At 47.8% G+C, this 13,696-nt stretch overlaps 1 protein-coding gene across 2 annotated transcripts in view; it reads right to left on the bottom strand.

Moving 5' to 3' along the window:
• CPNE4 (copine 4) overlaps window positions 1-13,696 on the bottom strand; it is a 419,291-nt gene that overhangs the window by 391,971 nt on the left and 13,624 nt on the right. The window contains exon 1 of one of the 2 annotated variants that reach the window (XM_036266479.1): window positions 10,190-10,238. The exons of the other annotated variant lie outside the window; for it this stretch is intronic. Within the exon in view, the coding sequence (XP_036122372.1) occupies window positions 10,190-10,212 (23 nt within the window). The 5' untranslated portion in view covers window positions 10,213-10,238. Of the gene's footprint in view, window positions 1-10,189; window positions 10,239-13,696 lie in introns of those variants that run through there. 2 annotated transcript variants of the gene reach the window in all.

The raw sequence follows: 13,696 nt of genomic DNA, 5'->3' as shown, positions 1-13,696 counted from the left end.
CTAACTACCCCACGGGTTCTGAAATTCAGACAGACGTTTACAGCATAAGAAGCAAGATGTATCCCACGTGGTTATATTACTATCGCCTTCCAAAGTCCTGTCACTCACAGTCCTCCGTGTCCTGTAACTTTAAAATCGTATTCATTGGTACCCACAACTTCTTGTGAACCTGACATACATTGTTGCTCTTTCACCTTTTGTAGTTCTCTGGGCTGAGCTGCTGGATTAAAAAGTTGATTGAGAAATAAACTGCCTTTACAAGTAACAAGCAACTAGGAACAGTCAGTCAACCCCACCGCCGTGGATTTCTGTGATCACACAGGGACATGAAGTGTCAAGACTTCGGCGGGGCAGTGCGGGGAAGGACTTGTTATTCCACAGTCAGTGAGTGAGTCTGGAGAAGGCACCAACCTGACAGTCTATTATCCCGTTTCCTGCTGACTCAGGGATGGAGAGATATTAAAAATGAGTTATAAAAGGAACAGCACGTCAGAGCTAGATGTGATCTCGCCACAGAGAAGCTGCTCACATCTCCTCGCGTCAGGTGGTCCAGTTACAGCTCCTCACGTCAGCTGGTCCAGGGCTGTTACCTTTCATTTCTTGTCAATACATGGGGTGTGTCCAGCTTCTGTACCAGGTGGGGTTTTCTGGGGCCTTCGATCCAGGCCTCTCTTGAGGGGAGGAGGAAGAACTAGGAATATGTGTCAGGTGGGAGAAAACAGGGCAAAAGGCTCGCAGAGCCTGTGACTGGAAGCAGGGGACGCGCATGAACCAGAAGTGATCATTCATTGCCTTCACTTCTCCTTTTTGACCCCAGAGACCTAAGCATTTAGTTAAAGACACTTCAAGACCCAAACCACCGAGTTTAATTTGTAAGGGAATGTTTTCTCCGATTCTCCAAGCAGACACTCTGGGGTTAGAGGGAGGGGTCTGCATTCCAACTGGGAGTCCCCATCACTGACTCACTGTGTTACCCTGGGCAGGTAACTGAGTCCCAAATTCCATGCCTGCGAAATGCAGAAGACACAACTGAAACAGTGGAGTGTGGGAAGGATTGAATGACATTGTGTGTGTGACGTGCTGGGCAGAGCCGCTGACCGCAGGGTCGAGCACCGTCCCACCGGGTGAACGGCATGCCTTGCAGCTGTGCACGAGTCTGCACGACCCATTCGCAGCAGCCTTTCCTTCACTCGACGGTCTGTTCATTCAGTCATATACTATGTTCCAGGCAGGTATGCTGTCAACTTCCCTTAACAAGTCTCAGTGAATTATTCTTCCATACATTGATTCTAACGCAGTTCTTGGATTGCCATGATACCTGTCATGATTTTGTATTTTCTGTCTCAAAGTCAATTACTCATGTGCCAGTCACCCAACATCATTCCCCTGTTTCTGTTCATTGCTACATCCTGCTTCCTTTAGCACCCAGCACAGAGCGTGAAACAATGTTTCCGTATCGATAGCTCCATTCTCCTTCTTGGAGACATGGCTGGAGCAGCCCCGGCACAGAACAAGCAGCGAGCAGGGGTCTTTGTCTCCCTTCTAAGAGCAGTGCCTGGCACACAGTCGGTGCTTCATCAATGCTTGTGGAATGAGCTGGCGCCTTTGCAGTGTTATGTGAAAATAACTTAGATTCCTGAAAGTTGACTTATTGTTCCGCATCAAATAAGGATTGAAAGAAAGTATTTTGAAACGGAAAACATCCATATCTAGTCCTAAGAGTGAAATGGAGTATGGGGTATAACAGCCTAATTACTCAAGTGTAATCTAAGAAAATCAATGCTATCCCAGACTAAGTATCTGTTTTTCTTAATAGTTCATAAGAGGACATGGTGGTAATAATAATGCCACTTATCAAGTGCCTTCTGTGCTTTGCAACTTCAAACACCTGATCTCTAGCCTTCACAACAATGCCATGGTGTAGGTACTATTATTCTTCTTTTAAGGACAAGAAACAGGCTCAAAGACCTTAAGTAATTCATTCATGACTTACTTGTGGAAAGTAACTAAACTGAAATTTGAAACAGGCTCGTCTGGCTTTAAGCCCCACGATTGTTCTGTATGGAGAAAATAATGTATGTGTACATGTGCACATAGGCATAAGGGTACACGCATGTGCACACCTCACACTGGCTGTGGTCAGGACATGCTTATAAATCCTTTCATAAAGAATGCTCCCTGAACTGAACTTCTGAAGATTATTCCTGGTGATTTTTATTTAGCTCTGAAAATGTATGTTCTTTTAAAGAGTCTATTTAAAAAATCAATTAACAATCTCCATGATGATATCACCCAGGAGAAAGATGTCTCACTCTAGGCATGATTATAAAAATCACTGGCAGTCACTTTTCTGGTAAACTCTGACCATGACCTCTTTAACTTTTGCATCTTGGCATTATTAAACTGAGGTGCTGAACAACAGACACACCTGCTCTGTGACCAATACAGAAGGCGGCCTAGAACTCCCAAAGTGATGGGCCCCACCTTCAGGACGCTGTGCCTGCAGAATGCAGTGGGTCACTGCTGAGCTGCCCACATTCTCTTACTGAATAGAAGGCGTAGCTCAGCAGGAAGCTTGCCTGGAGCCAGAGGTAAGGGCTGGCACTGGGCCACGTGGCTGCTCCAGGACTTTCTCGGTGGCAGATGTCAAGGTCTGCAGGGTGTTTTATTAAAGGACAAAATGCAGTAGCTGAAAGGCACCATCCTTCTCCCCTGCAAAGCCTTGGTCTGTATGGCGTCAAGATCCCTGAGAAACCCCAGCCCAGCTGCTCCTGGGCATGGGGACGTACTGCTCCGCAAGCTTCCGGAGCTCAGCACAGCCTGTCCCCTTCTCTCCACGCTTGTTAGAAGCCCAGCGTGGTTTTCAGAGGCCATGTTGACGCCATATGTTCATGCCACTGAAGCATTTTACTGCCTGAGCAGGGGCACTTAGCACAAAGAGGAGCACGTTGTTTTCATAGCTGGTTGGCTCTTAATACTTCCTCAGGAGACTCCACACGCAAAGAGAGGATGTCTGGCAAGTTGGGGAAGATGCCAGCAAGGTGAACACAGCTCAGGATGTCAGCCAGCCAGGGAGAAGGGCCCCAGTCATTAATAATAGAATTCTGATGAGAGAAAAAAGCAGGACTATAATAAAGAAATTACATATGTAGAGATTTTTTTCTTTAATGGCAAATTAATATTCGTTTACGTCAGTGATCCTCACTCTACCAGGGTCCCTCTTGTCTCCCAAGGCATTTTTAGCAACGTCTGGAGACATTTGGGGTTTTAGAAACTGGGCAGAGATGATGGTGCTACAGTCACCTAGTGGGTAGAGCCCGGGGAAGATGTTAAACAGCCTGCAAGGCACAGGACAGTCCCCCACAACAAAGTTCTCTGGCTCCACAGAGTGCCAAAGCTGAGGAACCCTGGGTCATGTTAACTCTGAACAGATAAGACGGCTCCCCCTTTCCCTGCGACCTCATTGCCCTAGCAATGAAATGAGCCACGTTCAGGGCAGTGTGGGGAGACATTGGGGCATAGCATTTAAGAACAGTATCGTCTGGGTGTGTAAGGTCTGGGTTTGAATTTCAGGTGCAGAATTCTACAGCTCTGTGGCCTTGGAGACGTTATCTAACTTAGTGAGCCTCAGTTTCCTCTTCTGCCAATGCAGACAGGACCTGACCCTGTGAGGTTCAAATTGCGTGAGATAATGATAAGAAAGCACTGAGCTACTGAATTCTAGTTAATGATATGCATGCTAAAGTATTAGGGGAAAGGGTGCTGATAACTATAACTAGTTTCAAAAAGCATTTTAGATGGGCTAATGGATAGATATGGTAACGTAAGATAAAAAACTAATGGTTGAATCTAGATGGTGGTAGATATATTCTTTCAACCTTGCTTTACGTTTGAAATTTTGATAATAAAATGTTGACAACAAAACAAGTATTTAGCACCATGTCTACAGAGAGCTACAAATAAGTGAGTATTCAACAAAGTGGGGGCAAAACAGAGCAAAACTAGGTTTTAAGAGAAATACACCACGTAGTTTGGTGATCTGAGGGAACTAGAAAGAGCACGAGGATGCTCAGGCCTGTCGCCTCTCTCCTCAGAGGGTTCTTTGACTCCAACGAGCCTCACCACTGTGTACTCACACCCAATTGGGCACCTCACTGGCCTTCCCCAACCATTCCTGTCCTCTTTGTCGGCCCAGGTCACTGTCCACTCTTGTGTCCAGGTCTTGTGTCAAAAGCCAAGCGTGACTCCAGTGATGGTCTGGTCAGGGAGGAAAGACTGCCGACACCTGATACTTAGGCACACGCTCTTCCTGTGCATGGAGACAGAGGCTCTGGCCTCTCTCCTGTCCCAACGCTGAGCAAAATCAGGCCAGACTTAGCCATACTCGACTTTGGTTTGACACCCCCTCTGACCTCCCATAGCCATGATTTGCCTCGACACTGTGAACCCCCCGTCTTCAGAACGCTGTCCTCGGAGCGCCCCAGGAGCTGGCCTCTCCCCGAGCCCCGTGGGTTTCCTGGCACATGGCGTTCCCGGCTGGCTTCAAAGGCAGCGGGGGAGCACCGCAGAGCATGAAGAGAACTGCTTGGCTGCCTCAAAGGCCTTCGATCAAAGAGCTAGGAGATGCCTTGGAAACCATCTAGCTCCGTGTCTCCTAGTTGATGAAAATGAAGCTCAGAGAGAAGAAGGGACAGGACTGCCACTAGCCCACAGGGCACCTCTGTGCAAATTATAACAGTGCCCGGCTGCATGGCCGTAGTCCTGAGCCAGCGCAGGAACAGCCTAACAGTGAAAGTGGTCCAGGTCTCCGGCCAACAGACAGGCCTCGCTGTGCACCAAACCATCCTGTGCAGAAACTCTAGGAGAGGGTTTGCTCGAAAATCACAAAAACGAGTTGTCACCAAGCTGAGAGCAGACTGACAACCCCTTAGCAGAGATGGAGTCAGTTACACAGGGAAAATGAGTGGCTCCTGAACTCTGCAGTCCTTGCAATCGAGATGCGTTGGTCAAAAAGCCTGGATTTCACACTTTGTCTTCTTGTGGCTCCTTTAATGACAGAAAGGGGAAAGGCAGACGACCTGCATGGCGTGGGTCCCTTGGGGATATTTCACATGTAGCCGTGGCCCAGGAAAACTCCACACGTTCAAAGGAGGGAGGAGACAGGAACCTGGGGAAGGAGAACCTAATCCTTCATTTCAGAATCAACACTTAAAAAATGCGACGTCCTACCCCAAAGGATGGTTTGGTTTTGAAATTATAACAGCCAGCATGGCACAGCTATGGGAAAATGGGATCACTTCAAAGAAACCCATTACATTTCCCTTCACTCAAGTATTTCATACGACTTTTGTGATGAGAAAAACAAGGCACATTATTCGGGGCAACTTCAATCGAAATTAGAGAAGTTATTACATACCACAGCTTAGGCAACAGCAGCCTGTATCAAAATAATTCATTACTACTTAGTCCCCTTTGTTCTACAAGCAACTTTCTTACACTTATCTTCTCCTGAATTTCCCCACCTGAAGAGCAGCTGGTAACCTCTGCTTCCTTATACTGCTCTGGGAGGACTTCCCCTCTTCCTCGAGTCTAATCACTAGGTCAAGGATCAGTAGACCTCTTCTGCAAAGGACCAGATAACTCCTATCTTGGGTTTTTCAGGCTACATGGTCTCAACTCTGCCATTGTAGCAAAAAAAAAGTAGCCACAGACAACACATAAGTTCATGGGTGTGACTGTGTCCCAGTAAATCTTTATTTATTAAAACAACAACGGTGGTAGGCTAGATTGGGCTCACTGGCCACAGTTTGCTGACCCTGCTCTCAGTGGGCATGAGGAGGGCAGAACCTGAGCTCCAGGTCATTGACACATGCTGTGAAAGCCAACAAGAGGTGATGCCCATGCTCAAACAGAAATTAGGAGCCACGATGGTAATGGAGGGAAATCCTGCCTCTGATCCCACCCTTGACCACCATCATGTTGGGAAGGGGATTAAACAGAGAAGATTGGTATCATGCAGTCAGAGGAAGGACTTTTCTGGAGCATGGATGCTTCATTCTACAATACGCCCTGAATGCCAACACCCACAGCATCTGTCTGGGCACCATGGGATTAATAAACTGGTATAAGATTCCACAAACTAGACTGCTCTCTCTATTACATTTTCCCAGGATACCAAAAAGATACAAACACCAAAAAAGAAGACCTTAATAACAACAGCATAAGAATTCACGTATTTTGTATTTCTTTAGGCAATTTAATTGGACTTACATCTAAATCATAAGGAGCTTTTATTTAAAAGAGTGAATAAGCCCTGGCCGGTTTGGCTCAGAGGTTAGAGCGCCCGCCTGCGGTCCGGAGAGACCCGGGTTCGGTTCCCGCTAAGGGCATGTACCTTGGTTGCAGTTTGTCCCCGGCCCTGGTTGGTCGTGCGGGTGGCAGCCACTCGATGTGTCCCTTTCACATCGATGTTTCTCTCTCTCTCTCTTCCCCTCTCTCCCTCCCACTGTCTGTACAAAAATGGAAAAATGTCCTCGGGTGAGGATAAAAAATAAAAATAAAAATAAATAAAAAAAATAAAAGAGTGAATAAACCTAAACAGAGTTTCTCGGAGGCCTGAGATCTGGAGGACATTAACATGGCCAGAGGCTTTGCCTTTTCCTGGGAGTCAGGGAGCCTCCAGGCCTGAAGGTAATGGGGGCGGGGTGGTGATACATCCACGGACATAACAACACATCCTTTGCTAGATAGCAGAACACAAGACTAGATTCCTTCATGAAAAATGTTCAGTTTCCCAGTTATACCATGATCTTTCCAGGGTAAGACTGGATGTTGCCCTTCTCATTATTGTTACACCTTTGCTCAGTGCCCTATGGGTTAAAATAATAATCACTGCTAACATTAGCGCAACAACTCTTCTATGCCAGACACTGTTCAAAGTACTTTAACAACCTCATAACAACCTGTGAGTTGGAACCTTGATTATTATTATCCCATATTGACAAATAATGGAACTGGGACACAAAAAAGAATGAGTAACTTGCCCCAAATCATGTAGCTACAAATAGTGGACCCCAGATTTGAACCCAGGTATCTCAGCTCCACAGCCAGGACTCTTAACTTCTACATACTACCTGCTTCTAATAATGAAACCTGCAGGGATGATCAATAAATGTTTGTGATTAATGGCAGGAGAGACTCTGAGAGGTGGGAAAAGGAGGACGAGGTCTGAGCTGAAGCTAAGCTAAGGGGCCGGATGGAGCGCATCTGATCTACACCACTCTCTCCTGAGATGAGGCACACCGCCCTAGCCTGAGGGCTCTCGAGGGTGGGCCCAACTCTCAGCGCGGTGGCTGCTACTGGAAGAGCTTCAAGACGACGGGGGCAGCTCAGGAAAGAAAGCCCCGTCTTCAATGCCCTGGAACTAGGCTACAGGTGGGAATAGTGCTCTCTCCTGGCACCTTCAGAGCCTTCCCTAAGGGGTCAGGACAGAGGAAATGGCCCCAAAGCAACTCCCACCCCATTCTCCCTGATCCTCCTCCTGGGGAGTGCAGGGGTCAGGCGTCCTGAATTTCCCAGTGGCTGGGGTCAGGGTCAGGACAGCCGAAAAAGAGAAAGGCACTATCAAGCAGGAGCGAGAAATGATGGCTTTGTTCATTAGACCACTTGGATTTTCCTCTTCGATAACCTGATTATTTTTACTTTTACTTCTTTTTCTTAAAATGTTTCAATTCAGAAGCTATTTTAATCTCTTTTTCTTCTCTAACATTGGCACTTGGGAGTAGGAAATGTAGTCTGATTACGTAGGAGTGCAGCTCATGGTATATGGGGAGGAACACACTTCTATTGGGTTCTGATGTATTGTGTTCTTGGTGTATGTCTTTCACAAAACACTTATTTAAATCACTCCTAATAAAACGTAGAACAAAACTGATGTGTTCGCTGGTCATATGTTCATTGATCATTGTTGTCTTTTGCTAACACATAGGATGTAAATATTCTACACGTCAAATTATTTTCACAAGTCACAGAATCTGAGCTCAGATTGTGGTTTGTTTGGGCTTTGGCCCAAATCACTTCACATCTCTGGAGCTAGGTTTTCCTCAGGTATAACATGCGGAGTTAAATTTAAATTTTTCAAAATTGGCTTTTGGCAATATCATTCTAATACAGCTTCCAAGAAGGCTTCCATTTGTCACCAGGTATCCCTTCTTTCTGCTACGCGGTAACCCTCTAACCAGGCTTCACCTGATCAAGGAAGAGAAGGAAATATCAAGTAGACTCTAAGAATCACCACCCTGTCCATAAAAAGAAAAGGAATCATTTTTTATAAACACACACACACACACAAGATATATATGATGCCTGAATGTGAACTTTTTAGTAATCAATTATAATGCACCAATGAGAAAATTTCTATTCTGAGCAGCCAGCAAATATTTGGTAAAGGGATTATTTCTTTTATTTAAGGGCAAAAATCAAAAGGCCACAAGCTAAAGGGACCCCTGCCACCCCGAACCTCCCAAGCAATGCTGCCGATGAGGCTAAGCCTTCAAAAGGATCTGATGGAACAATCGCAGAGAAATGCCAGCCCAGAGGGAATAAACTTAGAACTCCAACCTCCACGCTAGGCTGTCACCACAATGTAGCGGTCCAATTTCATTCAAGTCACTGTCACGAGAGACCCAGACCCTGGGCTGGGACAGGGCTGACCAGGCACTAATATATATCGGTCTCAGCTCCTAACACACATCTACTATGAACACATCCCAGAACACAAACTAAATGTGCATACGATGAGCAATAAGAACAGGAGAGTTCCCTGCCTATAGGGCTGTACAGTGTAAAAGGCAAGACATCCTCTAAGATCCTTTCAAACCCACTCTGCTGCAATAAAAAGAAAACAAGAATCCAATGACATGCCAGGCATTAGATCCTGGATCGGACTGAATCACGTCAAACCAGCCCCACCAGGATTCCACCTGAAATCCTTGCCTTCAAGGCTCTCTGAGCGCCCCAGCGTGTCAGACCCCGAGCCCTAAAAGCAGTGCGTTGGTTCTCCCAAGAGCTGACAAAAATTAGTTGAAATTTCAACCAGCAAGCTGGGAATTACATTGCAGTGCCCTTTCTTCCACTCAGACTTCATTCTAAGGAGCTTTTACATGCAGCACAAAGTGACTGCTGATCAAAGTAGGGTCTGAGATAAACTGGATGGTTCCCCTGAGCCCATCACCCATTGAAGAGAAAAGGGCATTTGGGAGAGAAATACGGAAACTAGAGAGGAGATGCCAGTGCCCAGGGGAAGTCGAAGGAGCCCTGAAAGAGGAACACAGGTTCCCCTGAAACTTTCCCTTGGAAACAGCAGCAACCAAAAGGACCGACTCACTGAGCTTTTACTTCACAGCAGTTCCCCTTCCTGGGCTGAAATTTTCTCTCCTCTCCAAATATTAAAATTCTATTTGAAACTCCAGTTTATATTTCTTCTCTGTAAGACTCCCCAACCGATCCACCCCACCAAAACCAGTGCTCCATTCTCTGAGCTCAAAAGGTGTCTCGTTTCCCTCATCTAGCAATAACACCCCAGGCTTGCATCATCTCGCATTTTTGTTTTGCGACATTATGTAACAATTACACTATTATCCGGCTCCTCACATACGTGTCCCTTGATTCCTAAATTTGATTTTAACCTTTCTGAAGGCGAAGTCCGTCATTATTTTAGTTTTTGTTCTGAGGCAGTTAACGGCAAAGGTGGGTGTTCAATACATGCTGATCGATCAAGGAAGACAAACGAGGCAGGAAGGAGGAGGAGAGGAGAGGTAACAGAACGAAATGTGCCACCCAGCGTGAGGGAGACCCATTGTGACAGAGAAGGAAGGAAAATTTCATGCAAGCTAAGGACAAACCGCACCCGGGAGACACCTACCAAGGTCTGCAGATTGAAGGGAGGATGGAAGGAGAGGAAGGACGAATGGCAGGAAAAATGAAAGGAAATAGTAAAAAGGAAGAAAGAGAGGGGAGGATGCAGGGAGAAAAGGCTGAGAGAAGACAGGAAGGAAGGAAGGAAGGAAGGAAGGAAGGAAGGAAGGAAGGAAGGAAGGAAGGAAGGAAGGAAGGCTAGAAGAAACTGTGGGAGGAAGGGGAAGGAAGGGTGAGAGAGTGGGGCAAGGCAGGCATGCAGGAAGAGTCTTACCCTTGGACTTCTGGATCTTCCATTTTTATACTTGTTCCCTTTCTATTTCCAAAATCTCTCTCGGTGCCTCACAGGCGGCCCAGCTCCTGGTCCCAGGCTTGCTGACACACCTGCATGCAGCTGTGTGTGGACCGCTTCCAACGCCGACTTGCTTCACAGGTCAGCACCCACCATGTCCTGCCAGCAAGCGCCACCAAGCCTAGGAATTCAGCCCCAGGAGGGCTGCATTTCATGGCCCAGGACTTCAAGCTCCAGAGGACGTCTGGGTGCAAACCTGAGGCACCCCTGGCCTTCCACTAAGAGGGGCAGTGGGAGGCCTTCTCCTCTTATTTGTGCCAAAGGATCACATGACACGCTCAGCCCACTGGCTTCCCGGGCGGCCCATCGGGGAATCAGGGCTCCAAGGCTCCATGGCCGTGCGGGCAGGGGAGTGCCTTTGAGGACACTCGTTGGCACACAGCCATGCCTCCCTGTCTCCCCACCCCCTGAGGCACTGCCATCATCCCTGCTCCACCTGCCTCCTCCATCCACCCCCAGGACCTAGACGCTCAATCCAGAGTGTGCCCAGACAACACAGGACAGTCGTAGTCGACATCTTAGCAAGTACTCAACTCTGCGATGACCCCCTAAAGATCCTGGGCAGCTCTCGGCTCCCCAAGTCGTTTCCAGCTCTACTATTCCCTTTCTCCTCTAACAGAAATGCCACGGTGCTTCAATGCACATTTCTTTAAAAGAAAATTGCCATGAAGAACACATCCATTGAACAGACAATGAAGGGGCTCTTGATGGGCAAAGGAGAAGGCCGGCTGCTCCTCGGGGAGGTCCACAAACCCCTGCAATCGGATGCAGGCTTTCGTCTGTAGGTGTGCTCACCTCTCAGGCGAGAGTCCACAGCTTTTAGTAGATTCTCCAAAGGAACTGTGATTAAAACTACCACCCAATACAAGGCAAGCAGCTGGGGGGGGGGGGGTTCTTATCAATCAGGAAAAGACTTGCTTAGTTTGCCAGCAACAACTGACGTTCATGAAAATGCACTTCCTAGAATTAACCGATTTCTCTAAGGTGACAATCAAATTGTACGACAGGAGCTCTCTTCCCCTTCCACTCTGCATCCCAGAAATAAACCAGTTTTTGTGCTCATCCATCTGTCTGCCTGTCTGTCTGGACCCACAGCTGCTGGTGACAGCAAGGAAAGGCCACTTAAACTTGTGACACTTCATTAAGCACCTGCCCGCCACCGTCCCAGCTCTAAATTAAAGTGAACCCATTCCAAATGGACAAGCCCTGGAAATGCGCTCCCTTCTGTCCCTCCAAACGCACTCTTTAAAACAAAAATGAACGGTTTTCAGGGAGGCTGCGGTCTTAATACACCAAATCATTGTCTTGAAACTTAAAATATTGCTGGAAGAATAACTGGGGACGGATCTAAAATATGTAAGGAAGCCCTAGGGCAGCCCTGCTGAGACACGGAGAGGGATTCGATTGCCACGGGGTCGAGTGACGCTGAGGAAAACCAGGGCGATGCAGTTGAACAAGCACCGAAACACAAAATAACGGGGAAATCTGCTGTATCACTTGATTTTTAAAAAGCTGTTAGAGACTCTGCCGCTGCTCATCACTGCACACAGATGGCGCGCCGGCCACCTTTATGAATCACGTTTTATCTTGAAAAGGCTGTCCTCTGGTACCTTTCCTTTCGCACGTTCCTAAGGAGTTGTGAAACAAGAAAGCGGAGAAGGCTCTGAGGGTCTCGGTGCCGGGATCAGCATTTGCAAAGAGCACAGGCCAGCGAGCGTGTCAGCGTTCTCCGCGATGTCCAGTCTGCGAAGCCCGGTCCGAGCACCGGCCTTTCCCAGCTGCGGCAACAGCGCCGTCTTTTCCTACAGGGAATGTCTGCTCTCAGACTTTGTCTTGATGGCACGTGGGATCTTCTGAGCCCTGGGTCAGATAGCTGTCGCGTTAGATGAAGGATTTAAATAAATGTGATTCAGAGCAATAGCATGGTTTTGCACCAGTCTGTAACACAATGCAGCTAAAGAAACAAATTCGGTGAATGAAGGCAAATATGCATTCATTTGGGGCATACAAAGATAACACACATAAAGGAACAAGGAAGGTTTCCAGTGAGTGACATAGGATTTATCCGGTTACTTGAAAAAAAAACTGAACGCTAGAGGGTAACCACTGTGAAACTCCGGATTCAGGGAAATTTGCCTTAATGCTCTCAGTGAACACAGGGATGCCCCTTTACTGAACTGCAGCGTCGGACACACTTCAGCAGATCCCAAAGCAATCTTTCACAAGTTCTAAGTAAGAGGAGCTCTCAGAAGCTAAAAGCCCAGAAAGGAACAGACTCTGCTCCCCAGCCAGGAGAACGGGCGGTCTGTCCGTACAACATGCCTCCCACCCGCGGAGCCTAAAGGGACGCGAGTCAGAAGGTGGCTCACACTGGATCTTGCCAGTGTCGCTCTTGTCCTGTCCCTTCTGCCCTTCTCTTCCCAAAAGAAGAAAGTGGTCTGGGTTCTGCACGTGGGAAGCCAAAAGCTTGTGCGTGGGCTCCCCCCTCCTCCGCCAGGGGCTGCCCAGGGCCCCGCTTGCTCTCAGCTGTCTGACCTGCCACAGTGAGTCACTCACCACGACGGGAGGCGGGCAGGCTGCTCCGTCTGGACCCCGCGCTCCGGAGACTGAGTGCCTGAGAGGAAAACCCGGGCGCAGCCTGGGATGAGGATGCAGAGGCTGAGGCTCTGCGCGCCTCTCAGGAGAGGCAGCGTGTCACCCTCCAAATGAATGAATTAATAAATGAGAACCCATGGTCAAATCTGTGGAGCTGAGCAGATGGAAACCCTGGCTTCCGCCCTCCCTGCCCCAGGAAAGAGGACCGAGGGAACTCCAGCTACTAAACAGGGGCATAGCAGAAACTTTCAATCCGGAGTCAGCTACCCAAGCCACACCACATTAACTTTTCTCCCAGGAAGACACACGTTCTTTTTCTCCCCTGGGGGTAGAGGACACTAAGAGCTGGGGGAGTCCATCACTTCTCCTCCCTCCACCCCTCACCAGGCAGTCAATCGACAGCTGGCCTCCTCCCTGTAAAATAATTTTGGAAACTAGTGGAAGTGTGATTTCATGTATGATTTGGGTACGTGAGCACAGGGACCACAGCTAGGCACAGCTGGCATGTGCCCAAGATCATGCCAAGAGCCACTGAACACAAATTTGTTCTTCAAGTCCATCTCCATAAAGCAACTCAGAACAAGCATTGAGCACAATTCTGATGCTCTCAACTCTTAAATCCCTTTGTTTCTCTACCTGAAAGACCCTTGATATCACTGTAACAGCAGATGGTCACGCTTTTTGACCCTGCCTAATAGTCCCAGCTGATGCTAAATGAACATGACGGATGGTGACCTGTGAGGCCGTGGCAGTCACTTTGGCAGCCTGGGTGCGAGGCACCAAGGCTGTCTTACCTCCTCTGTCTTTAATATTATGTAGAATAGCCATACAAGA

This window comes from Molossus molossus, unplaced genomic scaffold, assembly GCF_014108415.1.
Source record: "Molossus molossus isolate mMolMol1 unplaced genomic scaffold, mMolMol1.p scaffold_m16_p_18, whole genome shotgun sequence".
Lineage (NCBI taxonomy): Eukaryota > Metazoa > Chordata > Mammalia > Chiroptera > Molossidae > Molossus > Molossus molossus.
This window is presented reverse-complemented; position numbering and strand designations above follow the sequence as displayed.